The following is a 25,510-nucleotide window of genomic DNA, read 5'->3' as shown; positions in this document are numbered from 1 at the left end:
CACTACTAAAATGCAATTGAATCCATGAGAAATTGGTAAACCCTCAACAAAGTCCATGGATATAACCTGCCATGCAGCCGAAGGAGTTGCCAGTGGCTGTAACAGCCCTGGATATTTGACTCGTTCTGGTTTGGCTTGCTGACATGTTGGGCAGCTCTAGACAAAGGCAGTAATAAGTTTCGTCCTACCGGGCCAAGCAAAAAGCGACTGGATGCGTTTGATGGTTGCTGGCGCGCCTGAATGTCCCCCCACTGGCGAACTGTGCAATGCTTGAATCAATTTCTACTGCAAGGCAGGGTTGTTGCCGACCCATATGCGTTGCTTGAACTTAAGTAGCCCCTTGTCAATGGTGAAATTGGGTACGGCATCAGGACTTGTGGTTAATTTAGCAAGCAAGGCAGTTGCATGGGAATCTTGCTGATACCCGAAGATGATTTCATCCAACCATTGCAGTGTAATCACAGAAATGGCACAGCAGGTTTCCTCAGGATGTGCCCTGCAAGACAGAGAATCAACGACACTATTATCACATCCCTTTTTATAGATGATGCGGTACTGCAGCCCCAATAACTTGGTGAATACCCGCTGCTGCCAAACTGTATGCAATCGCTGATCATTGAGGTGAATCAATGCTTTCTGATCAGTGTAGATGACAAACTCGGCCAACTATAGGTAAGAGTGCCACTGGTCCACTGCTATCAAGATGGCTAGATATTCTTTTTCATATGTTGAAAGGGCCTGATTCTTGGCGCCCAATGGCTTGCTAACATAAGAGAGTGGGTGGCCATTTTGCAACAGCACTGCCCCTACACCAGTCTGACAGGTGTCAGACTCAATGGCAAAGACTTGTGAGAAGTCTGGAATCCCCAGAACCAGTGCTAAACAAAGAGCTTGCTTGAGAGTATCGAAAGCCAATTGGTGTTCAGAGGTCCACACAAACAAGGTGTGTTTCTTGAGCAACTTAGTGAGCGGCTTCGCTATAACTACAAAATTGTGGACAAACTTTCTGTAGAAGCCGGCGAGACCCAGGAACCCATGTAGCTCATGAACGTTGGCTAGCTGTGGCCACTCTTGAACCGCTTTAACCTTGGCAGGGTCGGTATGAATGCCGCCGCCACTTAAAACATGGCCCAAATAGTGTATCTCTTGTTTGGCAAATTGGCACTTCTTGAGCTTGATGACCCAGTGGTCTTTGGCGAGGAGATCTAGCACTTGCTGTAAGTGTTGTAAATGTTCCTCATAGGAAGAGCTATACACCAAAATGTCATAAAAAATGCAATGATGCACTTGCGCAGTAAAGGGCTGAGAGTGACATTCATGGCGCCTTGGAAAGTTCCCGGTGCACCAGAGAGTCCAAAGGGAACCACAGTAAACTCATAATGCCCTGCATGTGTCGAGAAGGCAGTCTTATGTTCTTCACCTGGTTGCAATCGTATCTAGTGGTAACCAGAGTATAAGTCCAAGATTGAAAACCACTTAGCGTGTCCAAGTTCATCCACTAACTGATCAAACACTATGATTGGGTACACAGACTTGACCGTTAAGGCATTCAAGTAATGATAGTCAACACAGAAGCGCCATGAACCGTCCTTCTTCCTGACAAGCAGCACGGGTGAAGAAAACGATGAAGAGCTGGGTAGGATTTAGCCTTGAGCTAGCATACTTTGAACTTGTGTGTCAATTTCGTCCTTCAGTTGGGGTGGGTAGCAATAGGCTCGAATATTGACAGGTGTAGCACCACTGATTAGCAGTATAGCATGGTCACATGCGTGCTTGGGTGGTAAGTTGTCAGGCACCGTGAATACTTGTGAAAAGCATCCAGAATATGCTGAATGTCTGATGGAAGCACATCTGACTGAACTGAATTGGACTGCATCTCAATTGAAAGCAATTGGAAAACCATGTCTGCTGTAGATGTGGCGGAAAGCCCATGAAGCACCAACTGAGTACCATCACAAGGTATAGAGACCCATTTAGCTTTCCAGTGAATTTCTGTTGGGCTATATCGCTCGAGCCGGTCTATGCACCGTCTAATCTAATATCTCTCAGGAGTACTTATCTTCTATTAGATACTAAGTACTCAAGGAAGGGCACCAAATTAATCAGTTCCGTCGAGCACACCCCAAGGAAAAACTCGAAAATCAATATTTTTCCATCAAGATCATAAATGAGAGAATAAAGCTTACATCATTTTAGCCATTTCTTACATCACTTTTTAGATAACATCAGAGTATAATATCTATTGTTTATAATAGCGAAATATGATCATGTTATCAGAGTTATGAACAATTTAATTTAACAGTGAAATATAAACATGTGATCAGAGTTACAGCGAAAATAAATATCTATTCATGACATGATGAAACATTGATATATAAACAATGACAGCAGATTATAAAACTTCTATTTATAAAACATTTAGTGAGAGTTATAAATAAAGACTATGATTGCAGCGTAAACGAATCATCTCTGGGCCCACCAGGAGGAATCCACACACAAGGGTTAGCTCTAGCATCCACCTGTCACCTGCAACAGAGGGAAATAAAACCCTGAGTACTCAATTGTACTCAGCAAGACTTACTCGACAGGAGAAAAAAAAAGACTCCAAAGATATGCAAGGCTATGTGGCTTGTAGGTTTATTGCATCTATAGAAAACATTACTAAGCATACGTCCTTATATTCAATTTTATTAGCAGTCAACATTAGTTCATTAACTAACCATTCTATGTAAGCACCTGTGCTACTTTCAAGCAGGTGGTAAGCAATCAAAATCATTTTATTATCTTTCATCTTCCAGTTCTTACTACGTTGCTAGACTGTATAGACAAGTCATACCGGATCGTCCGACGATTCGCGAATCAATGTGCCCAGTTAGGTACCCTGAAACACACGCCCTGCTTGTACCCCAGGCACAAGCAGGACCAACCCACTATCCTCCTGTCACGGGGTCCAGGTCCCCGTCCAAACTTAGACTCCAAGCCCTTGCTCCTGAGTCCCGAACTTAGTGCGGTACTTAGACCTCCACCCAAAAACCACCCTGAAAGTCAGTCCGAAAAGAGCCGGAATCCATGACAAGAGAGTAACAAATCTTCCCGCACCCATACACAAGTATGTGTTCAGGATAATAAGTATGTGACCTGCCTAGAACCTAATGCAACGGCCGGTCCTTAACCGACACAGACAGGGAAACAGTGTAACCAAGCTATGCCCCATTAGCCACAGGACACAACCTCTTACACCCACCAATACCCAAACCATATCTCTGCCCGGTCTCCATTTATCATTCATATATGTATTCCAAGTGATAATAATATAGTAACAACAATAATATATTTTCTATCTCTCGCGAGTGACAGACAACCACCCTACTTCTATTGGAGTCCTGTAGCATAGCAATCTACACGATCCTGTCATACTAGTAAGACTCATAGGATAAAGACATATATATGCAAGTGGGTTTCATTCCACTCCTTAAAACTTAATGCACAAATATAATTTAAAGTGTGGAAAAGTAGGGATTATGCACCGGGACTTGCCTGGGTAACATATAACCAAAAGTTAGTATTCCATCTTTGTGTCATGATCCCTGACATCATCTGATGAGGACATCACTACTTCATCGCATACAAGCCAAGTAGAGGAGGAGGTCCAGCATGGGCGTCCAATTTATCTTTTTCGTGGTGGAAGCTGAGTCCAACTCAAGTTCGAGTCCGGTTCGGGCTACAGGACCAGTCTGCCTTAAACTGGTCACCCAAGACGCATTCGGACTCCGTTTTTGACGATCCATATATGGATGGAAAGCTAATTAGATAAGGAAACCAACCCAATTGGTTTCGCATCAAAAGGCCTTCGGAATCAACGGGAATCGTCGAAACAAGTCAGCGTCCAGAATCTATCAGGATGCTGCGACACCGTCTTTTGGTCCGTTGGACCGTGTATCGTGTTTGGACCCATTAGGGGCCGCGTCTAGGGGGGTGACGCCCAAGACTCTATAAATACCAGCCGTCGCTCTCCTTAGAGTTTGGGTTTTGTTTAGTTCTTGATTTCCTCGTGAAACAGACGTCGTTTTGCTGCAACTATCGCCGCCAAGGCCGCTTGCTGTGAACCAAGGCCCCAGTTCTTGATCTTGTTCGCCTGTGGCGATTAGTCCTTTCGAATAAAGACTTGAACTCCTTCTTGTTATCATAAGCCTCATATTTATTTGCAATTTCAGATTGCATTTATCCCGTTCTTGCTTGTGTTCTCGATTCGCTTGCAGGAAAACCTTCTCGGCGAGGTCAATCGCGTTCGCGTGGTTGATGAGCAGTGGTGTAACGGTTGCGGGGGTCCGAATCAATCTTGATTCGAAGCCTAGATCGTGAATGTCGAGTCTCCACCAATCGACGTTATCATACATTTTGGAAGATCGAGCCTAGTCTACATCAAGTGGTATCAGAGACCTTGTTGCCCGTTAGGTATAACTTTGTTTTTCTTTTTAGATTATTACTGTTTTTGCATTACCTACAGTCCACAAAAAGCTAAAAAAATATACATCGTCACATATTCCCTGTCCTATAGCCTCATTGTGCTGTGCAAGTTCATCTCTGATTTGCGTTGTTGAGTTTGTGCCCTAGGTCAAGTTCTTGTTGCTGGTTTTAGATCGTTTTTAAGTCCAGTTTGTGTTTTTCCCTTTGTTTTTCATCATAATCCGTGAACACCTTTAAGTATTGCTGTGATTCCTTTATATTTATCAAACCCTAGTCCACGCCATCTTATTTGTTACACTTGTCTTCACTGTTTTCATCAAATCCTTGCTGTCGTGACCAATTTTACGCACATTGTTCCCGTTTTGTCCTCTAATTCGGAGTCCGTTCTTAAAACTAGTCTAGTTTTCGCATACGAACTCTGTTTTCGACGTTCCATATATGCAAATTGATCAGAAAAAATTTTTGGATCCGTCCATCCCTGGCTTTGCCAGGGTTCAAAAATTTTAGATTGGTCAAAAAGTGGTCACAAGATCCTCTTTTCGTGATCACAAGGTCTTTGTCGATTTCGAGCACGTCTTCTGGAAATTCCACAGGCCACGTCTTTCACTTGTTTAAGCTCAAATTTTCTGTGGTTACTTCTTTTGTGCTCCTAAGTGAAGAAAAAATATCAAAAAAAGAAAAAGAAAAAGTCAAAGAATCCCAAAAAAACAACGACAGCCCAAAAATAGAGAAAAAAGAGAGGGACAAAAGTGGAACAATATCTAGAGGAGCACATAGAGAGTGCCATTTGAGCTGTATTTGCGTGTGCTGATTTCTACCTTGTTCCTAATCATATTCTTGCTGTCCACATCACTTGATACATCTGGTACTTGGAACGTGAGTAGGCCAGCAACTAAGACAAGTACTTGGGATACTTATTCAGCTTTGCTAATCAGTTGCGAATTTTGTTATTTCTTGCTACTATATTGTGCCTGTCCAAGCTCCACTTTCTTCTAACCAAGTACAGGTTTACTTTGCAACTGTTACACTCAAGCTACAATGGTATCATAATCACCGACCGATTGCACCGCCTGTTGCTTTGGTAAGAACACTTGTAAGACCATGGTAAGACGCTTGAGAGTTGAGTGCCTTATTTTTCCTTGTCCACAACCTAAGTAGTTGATAGAGATAATACTATTTGTGTTGTCTTTTTCTTTCTACTAACCATGTCAGGAAAAGTCGGAGGCAGTGGCCAAGGAAACAAGGACGCGCCTATGAATTTCAATGGCTGTGTTTCTAAGAATGAGCTCCATGCCGTTCTTGATGACAAGTTAAATGAGATCCTTCAACAAATCACCAATTTGGCCAAGAGGATTGAAGATATTGAACAATGACATCCGGAACCACGTCCTGAAGATGATGATGATGATCTCTCTGAGGAGGACGATGGCGACGCGGAGGCTAAAGCCGAAGCTCAACGACGTGCTGAGGATGCACGTAACCGTAATCGGTTGAACTTTAACCGACGTGGTATGGGAGGTAACAACCAAGGTAATAATGATCCTTTCTCTAAAACCAAGTTTAAGATACCTTATTTTTCTGGTTCTGCTGATCCTAAAGCATATTTAGATTGGGAGATGGTTGTAGATAAAAAATTTAGCTCCCATCAAGTACCTGAAGAATATAGAGTTAGACTTGCTACTAGTGAGTTTAGTAGTTTTGCTCTTTTCTGGTGGAATGATATTTGCAATAATGCTAATGCTAATGCTCAAATACCTCAAACCTGGACTGTACTTAAACGACGAATGAAATCAAGATTTGTTCCTCCATGCTATTAGCGTGATCTGCAATTAAAACTACAATGTTTAAATCAAGGTAGTAAAACTGTTGAGGAATATTATCAGGAGCTTTTAATTGGTCTAGCACGTAGTAACATACAAGAGGATGATATGGATAAGTATTCTAGATTTTTTGGAGGTTTACGTCGTGAAATACAGGATGTTCTTGACTATAAAGAATGGACTAGATTTTCCTAATTATATTATTATGCTATTAAAGCTGAAAGAAAAGTACAAGGACGACAACCTAGGCGATCCATGACTCCATCCGCGACTCCATCCATTCCTTCATGTCCAACCGAGGTGAGTAAATTTTCTAATGTGCAGACACCACCAGCGCCTTTAAAGAAGAATTCTCCTATCACACCTTCTTCCAGTGGATCTGCTACACCTTTCTCTAGCAGCTCTTTTAAAGTTGTGTGCCACCACTGCAAGGGCATAGGATATATTGCTAAAGAATGCCCCAGCAAACGCGTATATATTGCTACTGATGATGGTGGGTATGCTAGTGCTAGTGATGAAGACAATGAATTTACACTTGCAATTGATCTTTATGCAAATAAATTTACGGATAGTGTTGAAGATCCTAATGAGGTAATTGATAGTGTGGCATGCACAGCAGACTACAAATCAATACTTGTTCAACGTGTTTTAAGTACACAAGTTGAGCCAGTAGACAAGCTACAACGCCATAATTTGTTTCAAATGTTCCTCATTGTCAATAATTTTTGTGTTCGTGCTATAATTGATGGAGGGAGCAGCAATAATTTAGTAAGTTCTGAGCTTGTCAAGACTCTTGGTTTATCTACACGTGCTCTTCTATATTCATACCATGTTCAGTGGTTCAACAATAGTGGTAAGGCAAAGGTAACACAATCTGCTCGTGTGCAATTTTATATCGGGTTATACCATGATTATGCTGATTTTGATGTCGTGTCTATGCAAGCTTGTTCACTTTTGTTAGGCCGTCCTTGGCAATATGATAATAATGTTGTACATCATGGTAGGAAAAATAGATATACTTTTATGTTTAAAGGAAAGACCATTGCTTTACTTTCTTTATCACCTGCTGAAATTGTGCAATATGAAAAGGAACTTGCTGAAAAGAAAAAGAAATGTCATGATAAAGACTTTAGTAAACCAACAAATGAACCATCAAGTAACATGAAAGAAGTTTTATTTGCTCTTAAATCTGTTCTTGTTAATCGTGATGAACCATGTTATGCTCTAACTTGTACATCACCGATATGTCCACTTGGTTCTACTCCTAGCGCTATGCATCTTGTTGGTACTAACCTTTTATAGGAGGAGGATGAATTCCCAATAGGGAAGCCACCATGGCAGCCGCCTTTGTGAAGGATGGGGCGCCAAGATGAACGTCTTCTTTCGGAACCATCGTTGCTGTCATCCAATGGAGCAGACGATCTACTTCAGTCGAGGACGACTTTAATTCAAGAAAGGGATGATGATGAGGACATCACTACTTCATCGCATACAAGCCAAGTAGAGGAGGAGGTCCAGCATGGGCGTCGAATTCATCTTTTTCGTGGTGGAAGCCGAGTCCAACTCAAGTTCGAGTCTGGTTCGGGCTCCAGGACCAGTCTGCCTTAAACTGGTCACCCAGGACGCATCCGGACTCCGTTTTCGACGATCCACATATGGATGGAAAGCTAATTGGATAAGGAAACCAACCCAATTGGTTTCACGTCAAAAGGCCTTCGAAATCAACAAGAATCATCGAAACAAGTCAGCGTCCAGAATCTATCAGGGTGCTGCGACACCATCTTTTGGTCTGTTGGACCGTGTATCGTGTTTGGGCCCATTAGGGGCCGCGTCCAGGGGGGTGACGCCCAAGACTCTATAAATACCAGCCGTCACTCTCCTTAGGGTTTAGGTTTTGTTTAGTTCTTGATTTCCTCGTGAAACAGACGTCGTTTTGCTGCAACTGTCGCCGCCAAGGCCGCTTGCTGTGAACCAGGGCCCCAGTTCTTGATCTTGTTCGCCTGTGGCGATTAGTCCTTTCGAATAAAGACTTGAACTCCTTGTTATCATAAGCCTCATATTTATTTGCAATTTCAGATTGCGTTCATCCCGTTCTTGCTTGTGTTCTCGATTCGCTTGCAGGAAAGCCTTCTCGGCGAGGTCAATCGCGTTCGCGTGGTTGATAACCAACGGAGCAGTGGTGTAACGGTTGCGGGGGTCCGAATCAATCTTGGTTCGAAGCCTAGATCGTGAACGTCGAGTCTCCACCAATCGACGCTATCATACCTTTCGGAAGATCGAGCCTAGTCTACATCACCATCTTTTCAGCTACTCCGTTTGATACCATCGATCCATCATCGTCCCTATTATGGCTTTATCGTGTACCGACATAGTGTACATTTAAGTGCATAACAAAAACTACATATCTAAAAAAAATATCAAAACGTCTTATAATTTGGGAATGAGGGAATATTTAGATATCAACTATGTTTAGACATATAGTAAAAATAGTGTACCTAGAGAAACCGAAGTGTCTTATAATTCAGAATGAGTGAGTAGTTTTTTTTTTTTTTTGATAAAAGAGAGGGTAGTTTTTAAAGAGCTTAGAGATGCTGCTCTACCCCGTGGACCTTTTTTCAAAACAAGATTACCCCTCCTAACAAGATATGATTCGGCCCATAACTGGATCATGATCCGGTCCAGAAAACATTTGTTTTTGAGCTGCTCTGTTTCCTAATCCTAGGCCCTTGAAATCCTAATTGGGCAGGATTATAGTGCGTGTTTGACATACTATAATGGGCCCATAAACATACTAACACTCTTGGTAATGCTGAAAAAGGGAAACAAAAAGTTCCTGTTTATGGGCTTCCTTGTCTCCCAGTGGACTGTAATGGGCTGGACTGCACTTGTGTCGCACTGTTATACACCTCCTGTGTAAATAAGGCCGTTATCAACCATGGAGAAGGCCCACTACCTCACATAGGGTCGGCCCGGAAGGCCGGAAAGGCCATCGTTCGGCGGCGCCGCTCAACCTTCCGCAGTCGGCTTTCGTCTTGCTGGCTGCTTCCGTCCATGCTTAGCGCCGCGCGCCAATGGAGCCAGTGGGCAAGCCGAGGACATACTTGTTCCCGTTTGGGGTTTCCCTGCACTGCCGCGGCTTGCGAGGTGCGTGCGATTCCTTTCTAGTTCTCCTTCACTTCCTACCCTTGCGGCGATTGCTGATGTGCGGACGTTCGATCTTGTCTGGTGCCTGGACGGTGAATGGATCGGATTAGTTGCATCTTGCAAGTTACAGTGACCGAACCGCTTAATTCAACAGAATTTTGGAATATTGAGGGATCGCCATTCCAATTTCCGTTCAATGCCATGGTCTACTTAGTAGGCATGCTATAGGTAGACCCTAACTATAAACAGAATAGCAGGTTAACTGAAACTTCGTAGCTAATTTACTGGAATCTCATGCCTGCTTGCATAGAAATGATGATCCCGTGTACGCTCGCATGGAAAGTTTGGTACTGTAAATTTTGGTAATCCGAAAATCCTTTTGATGAACTAAATAAGAAGGAAAAAGTATAAATCATCCATTCGAAAGGGTTCATAGCCATAGCGCTCCGCCGCTCCCCTTTAGGTTTTGATCAAATCAAGATATATACTTCTCCCGATTGCGAATAAATGTGCATCTAGATTTGTCCTAGGTGAATATTTTTGGGCTTCGACCATCATATCTAAAATTTATATAGATTGATTGACAAGACAAGGTTGATTCACTATCAGTGTGTTTAGTTGAGTGAATTTGGGAATTTGGGCTACTGTAGCATTTTCGTTTTTATTTGGCAATTAATGTTCAATCATGGACTAATTAGGCTCAAAACGTTCGTCTCGTAATTTCCAACTAAACTGTGCAATTAGTTTTTTTTCGTCTACATTTAATGCTCCATACACGTATCGCAAGATTCGATATGATGGGTATTGTAGCACTTTTTTTAGAATTTGGGGTCCCAACTAAACACGCGCTATGAAAAGCTTTCACCATATATAATTATTTTTTTTAGAAAGGAATAATTATTTTCATTGAAGACAGATATTACTAGTAAAAGTTTTAAAGTTTGACTTAGGACAAACCTAGATGGACTTGTATGTGTTATACGAGGTAGTAGCTTATGAGGCATGTGAGCATGTCTATAATGTGTTCAGTTCCACAGTTTATCAACTGATAATAGTAGCTATGGTTCTTTGTTTTGAAACAAGAACAGAAAAAGAACATATGCCATTCTGAATGAAATGAAAATTATGTTATTTCTTAGCCTTTGTGCACATGCCACACATTGCCACTGGTATGCAAGGTAACACAATAAAGTGAGCAAAGGTGATACAAGTGTAGGGACCATGGCGTTTGGAGAGACTTCATGCCAAAAGTACTGCACTGAGGATACTGACGAGCAATATGATCAGACTGCTGCTCATGTTTTTCCCGTACACCTGTTATGACGCCCCCGGATATCAAGGAGTAATGTCTTGGTTGTTGCATGGTTTGGATCTAACTAGATGGTCTGTCTCTGTATTGAAATTATTAAATGGGGTCTGATCATTTATTTGATAACATAGAGGCAGTTGTTACAGTTTTGTCTGGTGGGCATGTCCTGATACCCTCTTCAACTTTATGCTTAAGATTTATGAAAATAGTAGTAATCTATCTGTAATTTTAACTATCATTCTCGTCTATTTGATCTTCATGAACAGTTCTTTAATCAGATGGTATCAAAGAAACTGAACTAGCGTAGGCTGTACAACAGTAGCAAAGTGTTTCATCGTACTATTATTGGCTTGGCAGAAGGCTTTAAACTGGCTGATCTCAATAGCATGATGAATTATCTGTATTAATCATGTTCCGTCGATTCCTGGTGCGCTAGGTGTCATGAACGATCGTGCTTGATGGTAGTAGTGATGCCGACTGAAGGCAGCTTCACCGTGCGATGCAGACATTGAGCATCACGACAATTTTTCTTTCTCAAGGTAGGCAGTCACTGCACTAGCATGCCAGACCCTCCCAGTTCCACTTTAGCAGCATCATGCTTATCGTACCGCCCTTGATATCTTGTCATTGAATTCTGGTGTGTCATGTGTTTGATAGCCCTTAATAGAATTTGATACCTCTGATAACTTCAGGATTAAGATAACTTCTGTCCACAAAGCAGTCACATGGACCTCTGCTCCATTACTGTGAGAACATTGCAGACAACAGGTTTACCAGCACCAGATCAGATCCTCTTGAAAATGAAATACAAGAGCTGATTCTTGCATTGATTATTTGATTCACTGACGATCGCTTTACCTGACCCGGAAAGGGACTCAAACCATTGGAAGATGTGGCACTTTCAGTCTCACAGGGTGACTGGGGGACATGTTGCCCTCTAAATGTGCCACAGATGGACGGACCGGGATCACTGACGCATGAACATCACGCAGCGGTCTATTTCTTTGCAGAATGCAGGGTCCTTGCTCCGAAAGCGACGGACATGTACTCTTTGGACCTCCCAACGGCTGCAAAACCTTGTGCATTCATCAGGTGACACCTGCATCTGCCGGTGTAGTTGCAGTACCACAGCAATAATTCAGCGTACATCATGTACATGGGGGCATCTTTGGAATCTGAAAGTAGCCAGAAGCATCCAGCAGCAGTGTTAAGATATATAATTGACCAGTCTGTCCTTACATCGATGCATAACTGACGGATTCTTGTGCCTTCAATTGCTTGCTTCTTCAGAGTTCAGAAATAAGACTGGAGCTGCTGCCGGTTGCTTTCCTGAGGATGGACCAAATTACTATGTTCCAGTTTTTACTACGTTGCTAGATGGTAGACAAGCCGTACTAGATCATCCGGTGATTCGTGAATCAATGTCCCCAGCAGGGTATCTAGAAATACACGTCCCGCTTGTACCACAAACACAAGCAGGACCAACCCACTACCCTCCTATCATGGGGTCCAGGCCTCTATCTAAACTTGGACTCCAAGCCCTCGCTCCTGAGTCCCGGACTTAGTGCGGTGCTTGGACCTTCACCCAAAAACCACCCTGAAAGTCGGTCCGAAAAAAGCCAGAACCTATAACAAGAGAGTAATAAGTCTTTCCGCGCCCATACAAAAGTATGTCTTCAGGATAATAAGTCTGTGACTTACCTAGAACCCAATGCAACGATCGGTCCTTAATCAACACAAATAGGGAAACAGTGTAACCAAGTTATGTCCTATTGGCCATAGGACACAACCTCTTACACTTACCAATACTCAAACCATATCTCTGTCCGTTCTCTATTTATCATTCATATATATATTCCAAGTGATAATAAAGTAACAACAATAATATATTTTCTATCTCTCGCGAGTGAAAGGCAATCACTCGACTTCTATCGGAGTCCTGTAGCATAGCAATATATATGATCCTGTCATACTAGTAAGACTCATAGGATAAAGACATATATGCAAGTGGGTATTCAACTCCTTAAAACTTAATGCACAAATATAATTTAAAGTGCAGAAAAGTAGGGGTTATACACCGGGGCTTGCCTGGGTAACATATAACCAAAAGTTAGTATTCCATCTTTGTGTCCTGATCCCTGACACCATTTTTTCAGCTACTCCATTTGATACCATCGATCCACTGTCATTCCCATTTTGATATGTATTGATGCAAATGCAGAGATGGTGCAATCAATCAATAGGCAACAACAATTCTTAAAATATGAGTGCATAAACCAAGCTAACAAGCTAACTCTTATAACTAATATATTAGCTAAGTATTGACCTCACTAAACAAGCATCATTTTCATCAAGTACTAATTCTTACCAGATCAAATCTCTTTTTGATTTATTAATGATTTAATATACTCTGAACTAGGGCACATTAACTACTATAGTAAACTAATTATTATTGGGCTACAATAATTATAGAGAACACCTGATAACACTTCTAACCTACTGTAAAATTTTTAGAGCTAACACTATCACCGATTTAACACGGAAATTCCTACAAATTTATGTCTTAACGATATTAAGTAGGTTAAAATAATTAGAGCAATCCTAAAAACATACAGAGCCTATGCGAACGAAATACACTATCAGATAAATCATGATTTTAGAAACTTAACAAACTTGGTTTGACATTTTTGTGATTTTCTACACTTTTTGGCGGAATTACGAAGTTTTTGCAAATAAGAAAAAGGAAAAAGGGCTGCACTGGGCTTGGCCTCGGCCCAACGCGAAACGCGCGCACATGGCCCAGTGGAGGCCGATGGCCCACGCGGACACGTGGCCTAGGCAGGGCGGGGGGCACGCGCGGCCACAGGCCATGGCCCACGGCGCGAATGGCCCAGGCGGGGCAGGCGGCGGCCCAGCAGCCGGAAGCGGCCGGCTCACATGCAGACAAGCTCAGGCGCAGTGGCAAACTTGCACGAAGGCCCCTGAACTATCTCAAAACTAACCCGCAGAACAAAACACTATTCATGTTAGTCATAGATTTTTGCATTGGGAACCTGAAAAAGTTTCTATTTCAATCCATACCCTTCTTCTTTCTTAGGCTCGTACAGAGCGAAGCCCGAGTCGACGGGAGGAGTCGAGATCTGGCCAGCGAGGTCCCAAAGGTGACGACGGAGGGGAGGCGCGACACCCAAGGGCCCATGCGCACCCACAAGCGGGGTGCAGCTTGAGCGAAGGTGACCGGGTCATGCTGGCCATGTGTGCCACTGGCAGCGGCGGTGGCTGCTTCGCCGACTCCAGGCAGCTGACAGTGGTAGTGCTGCGGGGCGCGACGACTGGTGAGGGTAGGCTCCTCGGTACCAGGCGAACATGGCGCCCCCCGGCTAGACCCTGCTCGTGCTGGGGCAAGGCGCAGCTGCCTGGCCATGTGCGTGCAGCATGGCGATGACCTAAGCAGGGGCCGCGGTGTCTCCCGGTGACGCAGGCTACGGCGAGCGCGCGTGGGGCACAGCGGAGAGCGAGGCAGAGGTGATGGTGCCGGCGTTCGAGCACGGAGAGGGCAGAGCAGTGGAAACAGCGGTGGCCGAGCTTGAGCTCGGAAGCAGGGGAACAAGCGGCAGTCGCAGCTCGACCTCGGCTTAATGGCGCACGAGACAACCGACAGGCATCGTGGCAAGGACACGGGTAGCAACAGAGCGAGAGAGGGACGGAGAGAGAGAGAGAGAGCAGTATGTGGCAAGGCCAGCAAGCTCGGTCCTATCTCATAACGAGCGCGTCGTACCGACGAGGTAGGTGAGATGAGTGGCCAGCGACACTTTCGTTTTTATTTTTATTTTGTTCATATTTATTTTTTTAAACTAACAAACATCACATTGATACTCGAACAAGCATACCAACATATTCACGATATTCATATCTTGCTGATGATATGATTTTTTCTGTTTATATTTTATATTATTTTAGCTTCCAAAAATTCATTTTCTAAAACAACTTTATGCATTTACAAACATAACTAAAGCTCTAAGGTTTTGTTATTTAGCAAATTTTACTTTCAACAAATTTTTGTTTATAAAAATTGTTTTTCAAGTTTAATCAAATAAACAAGCCATTCGCTATTTATTTTCTATCAGACATTTTAAGCACTTTCTTCATACTTTTTTCAAAACAAGCCCTAAACAACTTTTGTCTACAAGATTATTTAAAAGTTGTTAAGCACCGAGACAAGTTGACTAGCGACACTTATTTATTTGTTTTATTCACGAAAGCGAGTCACACAAGATTCATTTATAATACCATGTGCTTTAAAATTTTAAAATCCAAAAACATGTTTTGCTAATTTCTCTTAGGCATTAACTTAGGTGCTAAACAAGCTTGTAACACCAGAGGTATTACACAGTCCATACCCAGAATTAGGTCGTAAGAGTCCAACTGAAGAATCTTTAAATCATGCTAGAATGGGTGACCCTGCAAAGAAAACTGACAGTCTAGAATAGCAGATGTGCATCTCAAAATCTACCCATTAGCAATTTTCACTAAAGCTTTCACAGGAACCCCGAGCCAGTTGAGGCAACTGGTCAGCAATTGAAGCAGCCAGAAATGACGAAGAACTCCCAGAATCAATCAACACGACAACAGAAAAGCCCATGAACAGTGCCATGAAACCGAATAGTGCATTGGCTGTGGGATCCCATCATGTTACAGGGCCAGAAGTAACTGCTCATCAGGTTCATCAGTATCTTCAGAGGCTGGCTCAATATTGAAGAAATCCCAAACTTCTTGCATTGCTTGCAGTGAAACAGTAGCAGCACATTTGTGTCCTCTCACCCATTTCTCGGCGCAGACTTCACAGAGACCCTGGGCACGGTGGTAGGCCCAAAGTGTTGAAAGCTTGTCATCTTGGCCCTTGGCAGGAGCCTTGTCGCCCATCACCTTGTCAGCACCAGGTAGCTGCGGCTGTGCTAGCGCCGGTTTGTGCTATGGTCTGAACCCCTCCTGGTGGTGTTAGTCTTTGGAGTCGAAGCCGCCACTTCCTCCTGCAATAGAGCCAACGAGTACGCAATATCGAGAGTAGAAGGACGCTGCAATGTAACAACCATCCTGATATCATCCCTAACCCATCCACAAAATGAGTGGTGAAGTAATGCATGTTAGGATTGGGTTGATAGGCTTTAAGCTAATCAAAGAGGGATAAAAAGCGATCGACATAGTCAGTGACAGTGGAAATTTGGTTTATATGGAACATTTGGCGCACAAGCTTGTCACGCTGATCACGGCCAAAGCGATCGTGGAGCATTTTGCAAAAACCAGGCCAGGGTAGGTGATTTGGTTGGGGAATGGACTCGATCCAGCGACCGGCTGCTCCACGAAAGTTCATGCGAGAATTTTTGACCCACTGGCGCGGAAGTACTTTATACATGTCGAAGTAATCCTCGACCTGAGATATCCATAGACGAGTAGTCTCCCCCTCATAGATGGGAAAATTTTGCTTGGGTAGTTTGTCGAGATTGGGTGGGTTAGGATCGGGAGGATGGTTACGAGTATGAACATCATAAGCTTCTCCATGAAACAACGAAATCTCAAGTTTGGGCTCGGAATGCATACCATTGGCCAGGGAATGGGATTGGGAAGAATTCTCCCCAATACCATCTGCCCGTGGAGTCGTTTCGACGTGGTGCCCGTTGGGCCGAGCAGCCATGAAATCCGCAGATGAACGTGCGACGGTCTGCTCCAACGCCGGAGGTGGTTGGGAGATCAACCCTGTCGACGCCGTAGCATTATCGAGGAATGATCGATCCTAATATTTTGTGAGTTTGTCCACCTTCAGCTTGAGATCATCCATATCACCTTCGGAGTCCTGGCGCCAGCTCTCCAGGGCGCCCGCGACCTTCATGACGCCGGAGACGTGGTTGTCCTGACGCCATTTAGCTTCGGCGATGAGGTTGTTCTGGCACAACTCGGAGTCGGTAATGCGGTGTTCCCAGGAGAGGTCGGAGTCAACGAGGCGCTTGTTGAGGGAGTCGTCGACGTCGGCGAGGCGCTTGGTGACGGATTCATCGACGTCGGCGAACCGCTTCTCCAGGAGGCGCCTGTTGTCGATGAAGCGTGAGTCCAGCTTCCGATCCGCCTCATCGAATCGGTCCTTCATCTGGGTCTTCTGCTCGTTGAAGAGACGATGCATCTCGTCCAACAGGAGCTTGGAGTCCTGGTTCATGGCACCGCGACTACGAGCGAAGCGTGTGTAGTGAGGATGCGGTGGCGGCGGCAGTGGCTGACGATCCAGCGCCGGTAATCGAAACGGATTGCTCACATGCCCGGGAATTACGGAAATCGGGATCGAGGGGAATCGATTCGATCTCTACGACCCAAGGCGTTTGTAAGCCATCGACGAATCTAAGATAGGACAGAGGATGGCGGAAGAAATCGAAGGAAGCTGATACCAGATGTAAGCACAGAGATGCGAGAAGTAGAAGAACAAGAGGAGATCGAGGGAAGTTGATCGGAGAAGTAGCTTAGAATTTAACAGAGGAGTGATTGTGGAGTAGAATTACAAGTTGTTTTTGATAATTGATATCCTCCCCCTCTCTCTCCGATTACATATACTGAGATGACACGGCACTCTCGTCAGGTGATGGCCGGTCACTTCCACTCCGACCCATGGACTCGTATGTTGGGCCTACGGTCACGCCCTCCTCAACGCGGCCCATGCTCGGCTTGAATGTCGCTGTGAACATCAGGCTGGCCGTCGTCGTTCCCATTATCCTCCTGGGTTGCTGATGTAGTGGTAGGGGCGCTGACAATTTTCCCTTGAGAACAACTTAAAAAAGCCTCCTTTTTTTAACATAAAGAAGGCAAACCGGGGACCAGTGCAGGCCCAAACGCCAATCGGCCCAGAAGTTCCTCGGCTGTTCGTGTCCGCCCACGTGGCACTCCCGGCCATTCCGGACCCACAGATCCGGCGCAGGGTCATGTGCCACTGCCATGGCAAATTGCGACGGATTGCGACGTCGCAGCGGCAGATTGCGACGGAGAAGAAAGGTGAGGAGAGAAACGACCAAGCAAAAAAAAAAAAAAATCACGCCTTCATTGCGAGGGAGAGGATAGGGGGGAAGACGCCAAGCCAGCTCCAGTTCGGCACCCCGCTATAAAGCGCCACGGACTTGGATTGCTGACGAGATGGGACTCACTCGCCGACACCGCCGCCGCCGCAATGCTGTGCCTCGTGTCGCCGTCTTCCTCTCCGACTCCGCTCCCGCCGCCGCGGCGCTCTCGCTCGCCTGCTGATCGGGCGGCGCCTCCAGGGATCGCGGTGAGCTGCGGCGATCCGGAGGGCTACTGGATTTACTCCCTATTTTTGGTATGCACTGATGGTTGATGGTTTCGCAGGGTGGCGGCAATGTGCGCCTGAGTGTGCTGTCTGTCCAGTGCGAGGCTCGCCGGTCAGGGGCGCGGAAGGTAGATCTTTTCCCCAGATTGGAATACGTTGTTAGGGACAAAATGGAATTTTGTAGTAGTTTTGGAGGGAAAAACTCTGGAATTTGTGGATTGGGTCTCGCTTTGGATTTGGGTGAGGCTAGGCTCCAGTGCTTTGTTACCAGTAGTCGTCGATGCTATTTTATCAAGTCAAGCAGATCTCAGATTTCAATTAAAGTTGTTTAAATTTTGGTGGTTGGTTTTCTTCTGCCATTCCAATGATTTATTACATAACAAAATAGTTAAAATAAAGTGGTATACTCTGTGGTTGCTGCTGCAGCTAATTAGCCTTACTATATTGTCAGTTTATCACGTGTTAGCTTCTATTGCTCGTGTAATTCTGAATCTGTCTTTAACACACTTTGCAAGGTCAAGAGCAAATTCGCCACTGCAGCTACTGTACAAGAGGATAAAACTATGGCAACTGCCAAAGGCGATATCGATCATCTCCCCATATACGATCTGGACCCCAAGCTGGAGAAATTCAAGGACCATTTCAGCTACCGGATGAAAAGATTCCTGGACCAGAAAGGCTCCATTGAGGAAAATGAGGGAAGTCTTGAAGAATTTTCTAAAGGTTAGGCTTATAATACATTCAAATGCTAATATTTGTGGCACCTGCCTATGCCGCAAAACACCGCCTTATCTGAATCATCAATCTTTATGGATTTTATATTTTTTTCAGGCTATTTGAAATTTGGGATCAATACAAGTGAGGATGGAACTGTATATCGCGAATGGGCACCTGCTGCACAGTAAGTTCTAATGTTGTCATGCAAATATGATATACTGACGAAGTATGGCTATCATTTTCTTTTTCCATTTTGCTTGTGAAGAGATGCTGTCTGATAGCAACTAGATAAAAAAGGGTGCTACAGCATAGGGGAGTAATCAATGTTTGGGAATACATAACTGTTTGGAGATTTCACTCCTGTGCGAGACTGTCATGTCTTGGGCTCTTGGCTGAGGAGGCTAAAAACCTTTTTTCGCTCTCTTGTTGTTGTGATTACTTGATGCTGTTTTCTTTTGTATGACAAAACGTAGTTTCCACTAATTTAATAGATCGATGCATTTGAGTTGTTTTACTTATGGATGTAGGGAGGCAGAGCTTATTGGTGACTTCAATGAGTGGAATGGTGCAAACCACAAGATGGAGAAGGATAAATTTGGTGTTTGGTCGATCAAAATTGACCATGTCAAAGGGAAACCTGCTATCCCTCATAATTCCAAGGTTAAATTTCGCTTTCTACATGGTGGAGTATGGGTTGATCGTATTCCTGCATGGATTCGTTATGCGACTGTTGATGCCTCTAAATTTGGAGCTCCCTACGATGGTGTTCATTGGGATCCTCCTGCTTCTGAAAGGTCTGTTTCTACTGTCCTCAACCACATTGTAAACTTAAGCAATAGATCTTAGCTTGACAAAAATATATGACAAAATTATAGTGCCTTTTATCTCTGTTTTGCAGGTACACATTTAAGCATCCTCGGCCTTCAAAGCCTGCTGCTCCACGTATCTATGAAGCCCATGTGGGTATGAGTGGTGAAAAGCCAGCAGTAAGCACATATAGGGAATTTGCAGACAATGTGTTGCCACGCATACGAGCAAATAACTACAACACAGTTCAGTTGATGGCAGTTATGGAACATTCTTACTATGCTTCTTTTGGGTACCATGTGACAAATTTCTTTGCGGTTAGCAGCAGATCAGGCACACCAGAGGACCTCAAATATCTTGTTGATAAGGCACACAGTTTGGGTTTGCGAGTTCTGATGGATGTTGTTCACAGCCATGCAAGTAATAATGTCACAGATGGTTTAAATGGCTATGATGTTGGACAAAGCACCCAAGAGTCCTATTTTCATACGGGAGATGGAGGTTATCATAAACTTTGGGATAGTCGGCTGTTCATCTATGCTAACTGGGAGGTATTGAGGTTTCTTCTTTCTAACCTGAGATATTGGCTGGATGAATTCATGTTTGATGGCTTCCGATTTGATGGAGTTACATCAATGCTGTATCATCACCATGGTATCAATGTGGGGTTTACTGGAAATTACCAGGAGTATTTCAGTTTGGACACAGATGTGGATGCAGTTGTTTACATGATGCTTGCAAACCATTTAATGCACAAACTCTTTCCAGAAGCAACTGTTGTTGCTGAAGATGTTTCAGGCATGCCAGTCCTTTGCCGGTCAGTTGATGAAGGTGGAGTTGGGTTTGACTATCGCCTGGCAATGGCTATCCCTGATAGATGGATTGACTACCTGAAGAATAAAGATGACTCTGAGTGGTCGATGGGTGAAATAGCGCATACTTTGACTAACAGGAGATATACTGAAAAATGCATCGCATATGCTGAGAGCCATGATCAGGTACCCTGCATTATATTATAAGGAAGTATAGTTGGATGCAGCAAAGTATTTTATTTCCTTGTGGAGTAGAGGTAGACAACTAAACACGTCGGGCAAGGATCTTTTAATCAGACAGTACTATATTTCATCACATTTCTATCCTGATTACTAGTAATTGCATTAATCATTCATAAATATTTAGGCCCTCATAAGCATGTCTAATAATTTGCAATCACATATGACCTGTTTATCTTTACTGGAAATGAATCTCATGCAAATTTTCAGTCTATCGTTGGCGACAAAACTATAGCTTTTCTCCTGATGGACAAGGAAATGTACACTGGCATGTCAGACTTGCAGCCTGCTTCACCTACAATTGATCGAGGGATTGCACTCCAAAAGGTTCCATTTCTCCTCAAGTTCTGGTTGAACTTGGTTTTATATAATTCTTGAACGTGTCCCCTCCTCTTAATATAGCTTGCTTATTGTGCTCTATACACTCCAGATGATTCACTTCATCACAATGGCCCTTGGAGGTGATGGCTACTTGAATTTTATGGGGAATGAGGTGAAATCTTGGTCTATTAAAAAATGTTTCCCATTAATAAGCCTTCATAAACCTGTTCTATTTTGTCTATTTGATGTTTCAGCATTTAGGGTTGATCCTCTATTTTCTCAGTAACTCAAGTTCCTAATGGCTATTTGAATAGTTAATGCTACTACGAACTTGAGTTACTGAGAAAATAGTTCATGTGCAAAGACAAGCGCTATTCAAATATATAGCCTAGAATAGCGCTTGTCTTTGCACATGAAAATGTGGTCTGTTTATTGCTACTAATCCTTTTGTGGCTTGTCCAATATATTCGTACAACATGGGATACATGTGACCCTTCACTGTTCAAAGCATACTGCTTAAATGTCAAACATCTTTTTTTGAACAAAGAAATGTCAAACATCTTACAGAGATATTATCAAGTCTTTCACCCGCACCATTCTGGAATGGAAAAAAATGAGTTTTTTTTTTCATATGCTATTTATACTTTTACACATGAGAGTGTGATCTTTGGTGAAGTTAGTTGACAGAATGGGCAGCTGCATATATTCCTTCTTATTTGTAGTGTCTTTAATTGATGTGCAATTCTCTTCTAGTTTGGTCACCCAGAATGGATTGACTTTCCAAGAGAAGGGAACAACTGGAGCTATGATAAATGCAGACGTCAGTGGAGCCTTGTGGACACTGATCACTTGCGGTACAAGGTTATGTCTATGAATACAACCCTTATATAGGTTTTTTTCGTTCTGGCGTCATTCTAGGCTCTCTTTGACACTTACCTTTTCCTTTTTATCACTCTCTGATACTAGTTAGATGAGAGTTCCATACTGCTGTCACACTTTTGTGTTGAGCTGGATTCAAATATGCTTTTCCGTACTTTGTTTTGCTGCCCCACTGCCCTAGTATAGTAAACTGCACCAACCTTGTACTTCTTACTCAATAGACTGGTTGGATTGGCCTGTGCAAACCTACTATTTTGTTGACCTGGCTTTATGTATTGCCATTGTTGAATAAAAGTAATTTCAATGCATTGATTGGTATGACATTTTCTTAACTTTGCAGACCTAGGAATGCACTTCTCAATGATTGGTTGTTTTGTTAATATATAATTTGTTTTACAGCATATGGTGCACTATGTATCCAAGTGAAAGCCTGTTTTTTCTGTTTTTCTATAGTTCAAGTTTACAGTTTATCTCAGCTAACATATTATTGTTTTCTCCTTGCTCTAATGCCGAACAGTACATGAATGCGTTTGATCAAGCAATGAATGCGCTCGATGAGAGATTTTCCTTCCTTTCGTCATCAAAGCAGATTGTAAGCGACATGAATGATGAGAAAAAGGTAAGGACTTGAGAATACTTAGTATGAGAGTGTTACGACATTTGTTTCTTTCTTAGGAAGAGTAGTAACTCTAGCTTGTGTGCTGTATTTTGCCGATTAAGGTGAGCTTCAATTTAGGAATGCACGGTTTCTGAAACCCTAGCCATTTGATTCAAATAGTTTGGTTTGTGAAAACATTATTTCCAATTTATTTCTACTTTGTTTCAGGTTATTGTCTTTGAACGTGGAGATTTGGTTTTTGTTTTCAATTTTCATCCCAAGAAAACTTATGAGGGGTAAGTTTTGTAATCTGTCTTTTCAAAGTCCCTTTTGCCTGTGGTCTAGTGTGCTTACTCTCATCTCTACTTTGCAAATAATATGCAGTTACAAAGTTGGATGCGATTTGCCCGGGAAATACAGAGTAGCCCTGGACTCTGATGCTTTGGTCTTTGGTGGACATGGAAGAGTAAGTAGTGATGATATATGCTGGAAAGATGTTTTTTTCCTACTCCTGTAGTTGGGGCCATGAGAATTGTATCAGGATGTCGTGTTTACAAGATTCATCGATGTTGTGACACAGGTTGGCCACGACGTGGATCACTTCACGTCGCCTGAAGGGATACCAGGGGTGCCTGAAACGAACTTCAACAACCGGCCAAACTCATTCAAAGTCTTTTCTCCACCCCGCACTTGTGTGGTAATGTTCACTTATCAGCTACTTCTCAACTGAACTGATGAACTAGAATCTATCAGTCGCAGTGCAATATCAGCCCCCTGACAAATCATTCTGCTACCAGGCTTATTCCCGTGTAGATGAAGAGGCTGAACGTCTTCAAGCGAAATCAGAGACAACTGGTTCTAGAAAGACTTCTCCAGAGATCATCGATGTTGATGCTACCCCCGCCAAAACTTCTACCGCTACTAAAGAAGACAAGGAGGCAATATCTGGTGGCAAGAAGGACGATTCAAGCAAGAAGGATGGAAGTTTGCGTGCCAGTCATCGTCCAATAAAAATACCAAATGAAGCCAGTAGCCCTTGATCAAGACTGGACTGGCTGCCAGCGCCCTCTTAATAGTCCTGCTCTACTGGACTAGCTGCTGGTGCCCTTGTAACGGTCCTTTCCTGGCTCATAGGTGACTGGTGTCATTACCGAGCAAGCACTGCTTGTATAGTTTTCTAGATAGAGAAGAATAATCAGGGATGGATGTATGGACAGAGGAGCCATGGCCTGGGTTCACCTGGATTTTGACTATCTACTGGGTACATGAGTATGTAAAGGATCAGTTCCTGTCCAGAATAAAAACTTGGGTTTTCTTGTACCTTTGTACTTCCTAGGTTGGTGAAGATGTTTAATATTAGATGCCAATGCGCAGATATAGAACATATACTGTCAGTCTGCAGTACTAAAACTGAAGATGAAGTTAGGAAGCTTCTTCATTCCTTGTTCCCTGTCTAGTTCACATTTGATTTCAGCTGTTCAGCAGGTCAGGTCAGGTCAGCTCCACCGAGGGTCAGGCCGGCGTCACGCAGGCATCTTTTCATGTGTCATAATACTATATTTTTGATCTTTCAACAAAAAGATGGAGCACTAACGACCTCTTCTTCCAGGTCTTCCAACTCAAGAAGTGTCATGGGCACCACTGGCTGCAGAGCACTGAGGCGACTGACCCACCAACAGCAGCTTCTTTTTTTGTTCTCTCTCCAGCACAGAACAAGAAGAGTGACAGGCTACTAGTAAGCATCATCTATCTATCTCTCAAGAGTAAAAGACTTGGACCACTTCAAAGAGGCCTCAGATCGATCAGATCTTGTGACCTTTGTGTGTGGCTGAATGTCACTGGAAGGAATGCATGCAATTCAACCATGGACTTGACTCCCCGGCAAGAGGCAACATCCATCGACCAGCAAGGACTTGTGCATCCATGGAAGAACCGGTCCAAGTGACAGGGACGGATGGATGGGATGGCCCCAGCTCCGTTCCATTTCCAGGTCTTGCTTTCTTGATTCATATGGCACAGCTAGCTCACCCTTTGTCTCCAGTCTCCTAGCACCATACAAGTCCACGCTTGTCACACTCAGAAGCACTAGTAGGTAATACTCTATGATACTGTTTCTGTGTTGCTGATGGTAGTATAATTCCTTTTAAAGCATACGCGCAAATAAAAAAAAGAATACCTGAGATAGACAAATAAAGCTGTTCAGATATGACTGCAAACTTTACTGGAGATTTTGTTTCCCTGGGGGTCAAATTTGGAGTGATTGCTGAATTCTGTCAACCAAACACTAGAAATATAATCAGTTACACCACTCACCCGTTCATATTTCCCTGACTGCAAACTAAGGTTGCTTCATAGGAAGGCACAGATTAAACTAAAGGTGAAAATTAAAGACAAAAGGTTATTGCTCTGATTTGGACATGTCTACTAGTGGTGTAGTACTTGCGTAACCCAAGCAGGTGCAGGTCCACAGTTGCATGCTAATGGTAAGGTGCCTGAAAACTGCAACCACTTTAGCCAACCATTAGTCTCTTTTGTGCAGCAACAGCCGCCGTTGCCGCCTGATAAATTCTCTTAAGTGCAATGATTTCCTGTTAGAAAGTAACTAATTCTTTGGAGTTTCGTCAAAAGGGAGAATCATTTCAGGACTTGGAACGATTCAACACGCGGTTTTCTTTTCAGAGGGACGACAAAACAAAGGCTTGGAGGTATGCCAAGAGAGCAGCATCACCGTACAATGGTAAATTGGTAATGCAGTAGTGTCGTCCTGAGCTTGGGATTTCTTGTGAAAGTCTTGGCCACGCAAGGAATTCAACTGTCAGCGCGTCAAAACACTCCATCCGTCCGTCTGTCTTGTGGAAAACTGATGGTTTTTCTTTGTTTATATTTTCCCTAGGGCTGATCCAGTGCTGGAGGCTCCCATATGAGTGGGGTCTGGAGAAGGGAAAAATCGAGACAAGCCTTCCCCCGCAAAATCTGTGGAGAGACGGCTTCGAACCCACGACCTGGTGACTTAGTGCGGGCTCAGTGCGGGTGTCGCACTGAGTCACCAGGTCGCGGGTTTGAAGCAGCCTCTCC

The 25,510-nt window shown here is 43.6% G+C and overlaps 1 protein-coding gene across 1 annotated transcript; it reads left to right on the top strand.

The window, feature by feature from the left end:
• The first annotated feature begins 17,829 nt into the window (after positions 1-17,829).
• On the top strand, positions 17,830-23,755 carry LOC136528343 (1,4-alpha-glucan-branching enzyme, chloroplastic/amyloplastic-like). The gene is made up of 14 exons (XM_066521294.1): positions 17,830-18,043; positions 18,121-18,189; positions 18,577-18,784; positions 18,893-18,962; positions 19,306-19,572; positions 19,677-20,583; positions 20,848-20,964; positions 21,068-21,130; positions 21,712-21,819; positions 22,355-22,456; positions 22,664-22,731; positions 22,820-22,901; positions 23,016-23,132; positions 23,233-23,755. Exons 1-14 carry the CDS (start codon positions 17,945-17,947, stop codon positions 23,473-23,475), a joined length of 2,520 nt encoding a protein of 839 aa, XP_066377391.1. The 5' UTR covers positions 17,830-17,944; the 3' UTR covers positions 23,476-23,755.
• Positions 23,756-25,510: the final 1,755 nt, after the last annotated feature.

Source organism: Miscanthus floridulus, chromosome 19, assembly GCF_019320115.1.
Source record: "Miscanthus floridulus cultivar M001 chromosome 19, ASM1932011v1, whole genome shotgun sequence".
Classification (NCBI taxonomy): Eukaryota; Viridiplantae; Streptophyta; class Magnoliopsida; order Poales; family Poaceae; genus Miscanthus; species Miscanthus floridulus.
Note: the sequence above shows the minus strand (reverse complement) of the source record. Positions and strands in the feature narration are given on the sequence as shown.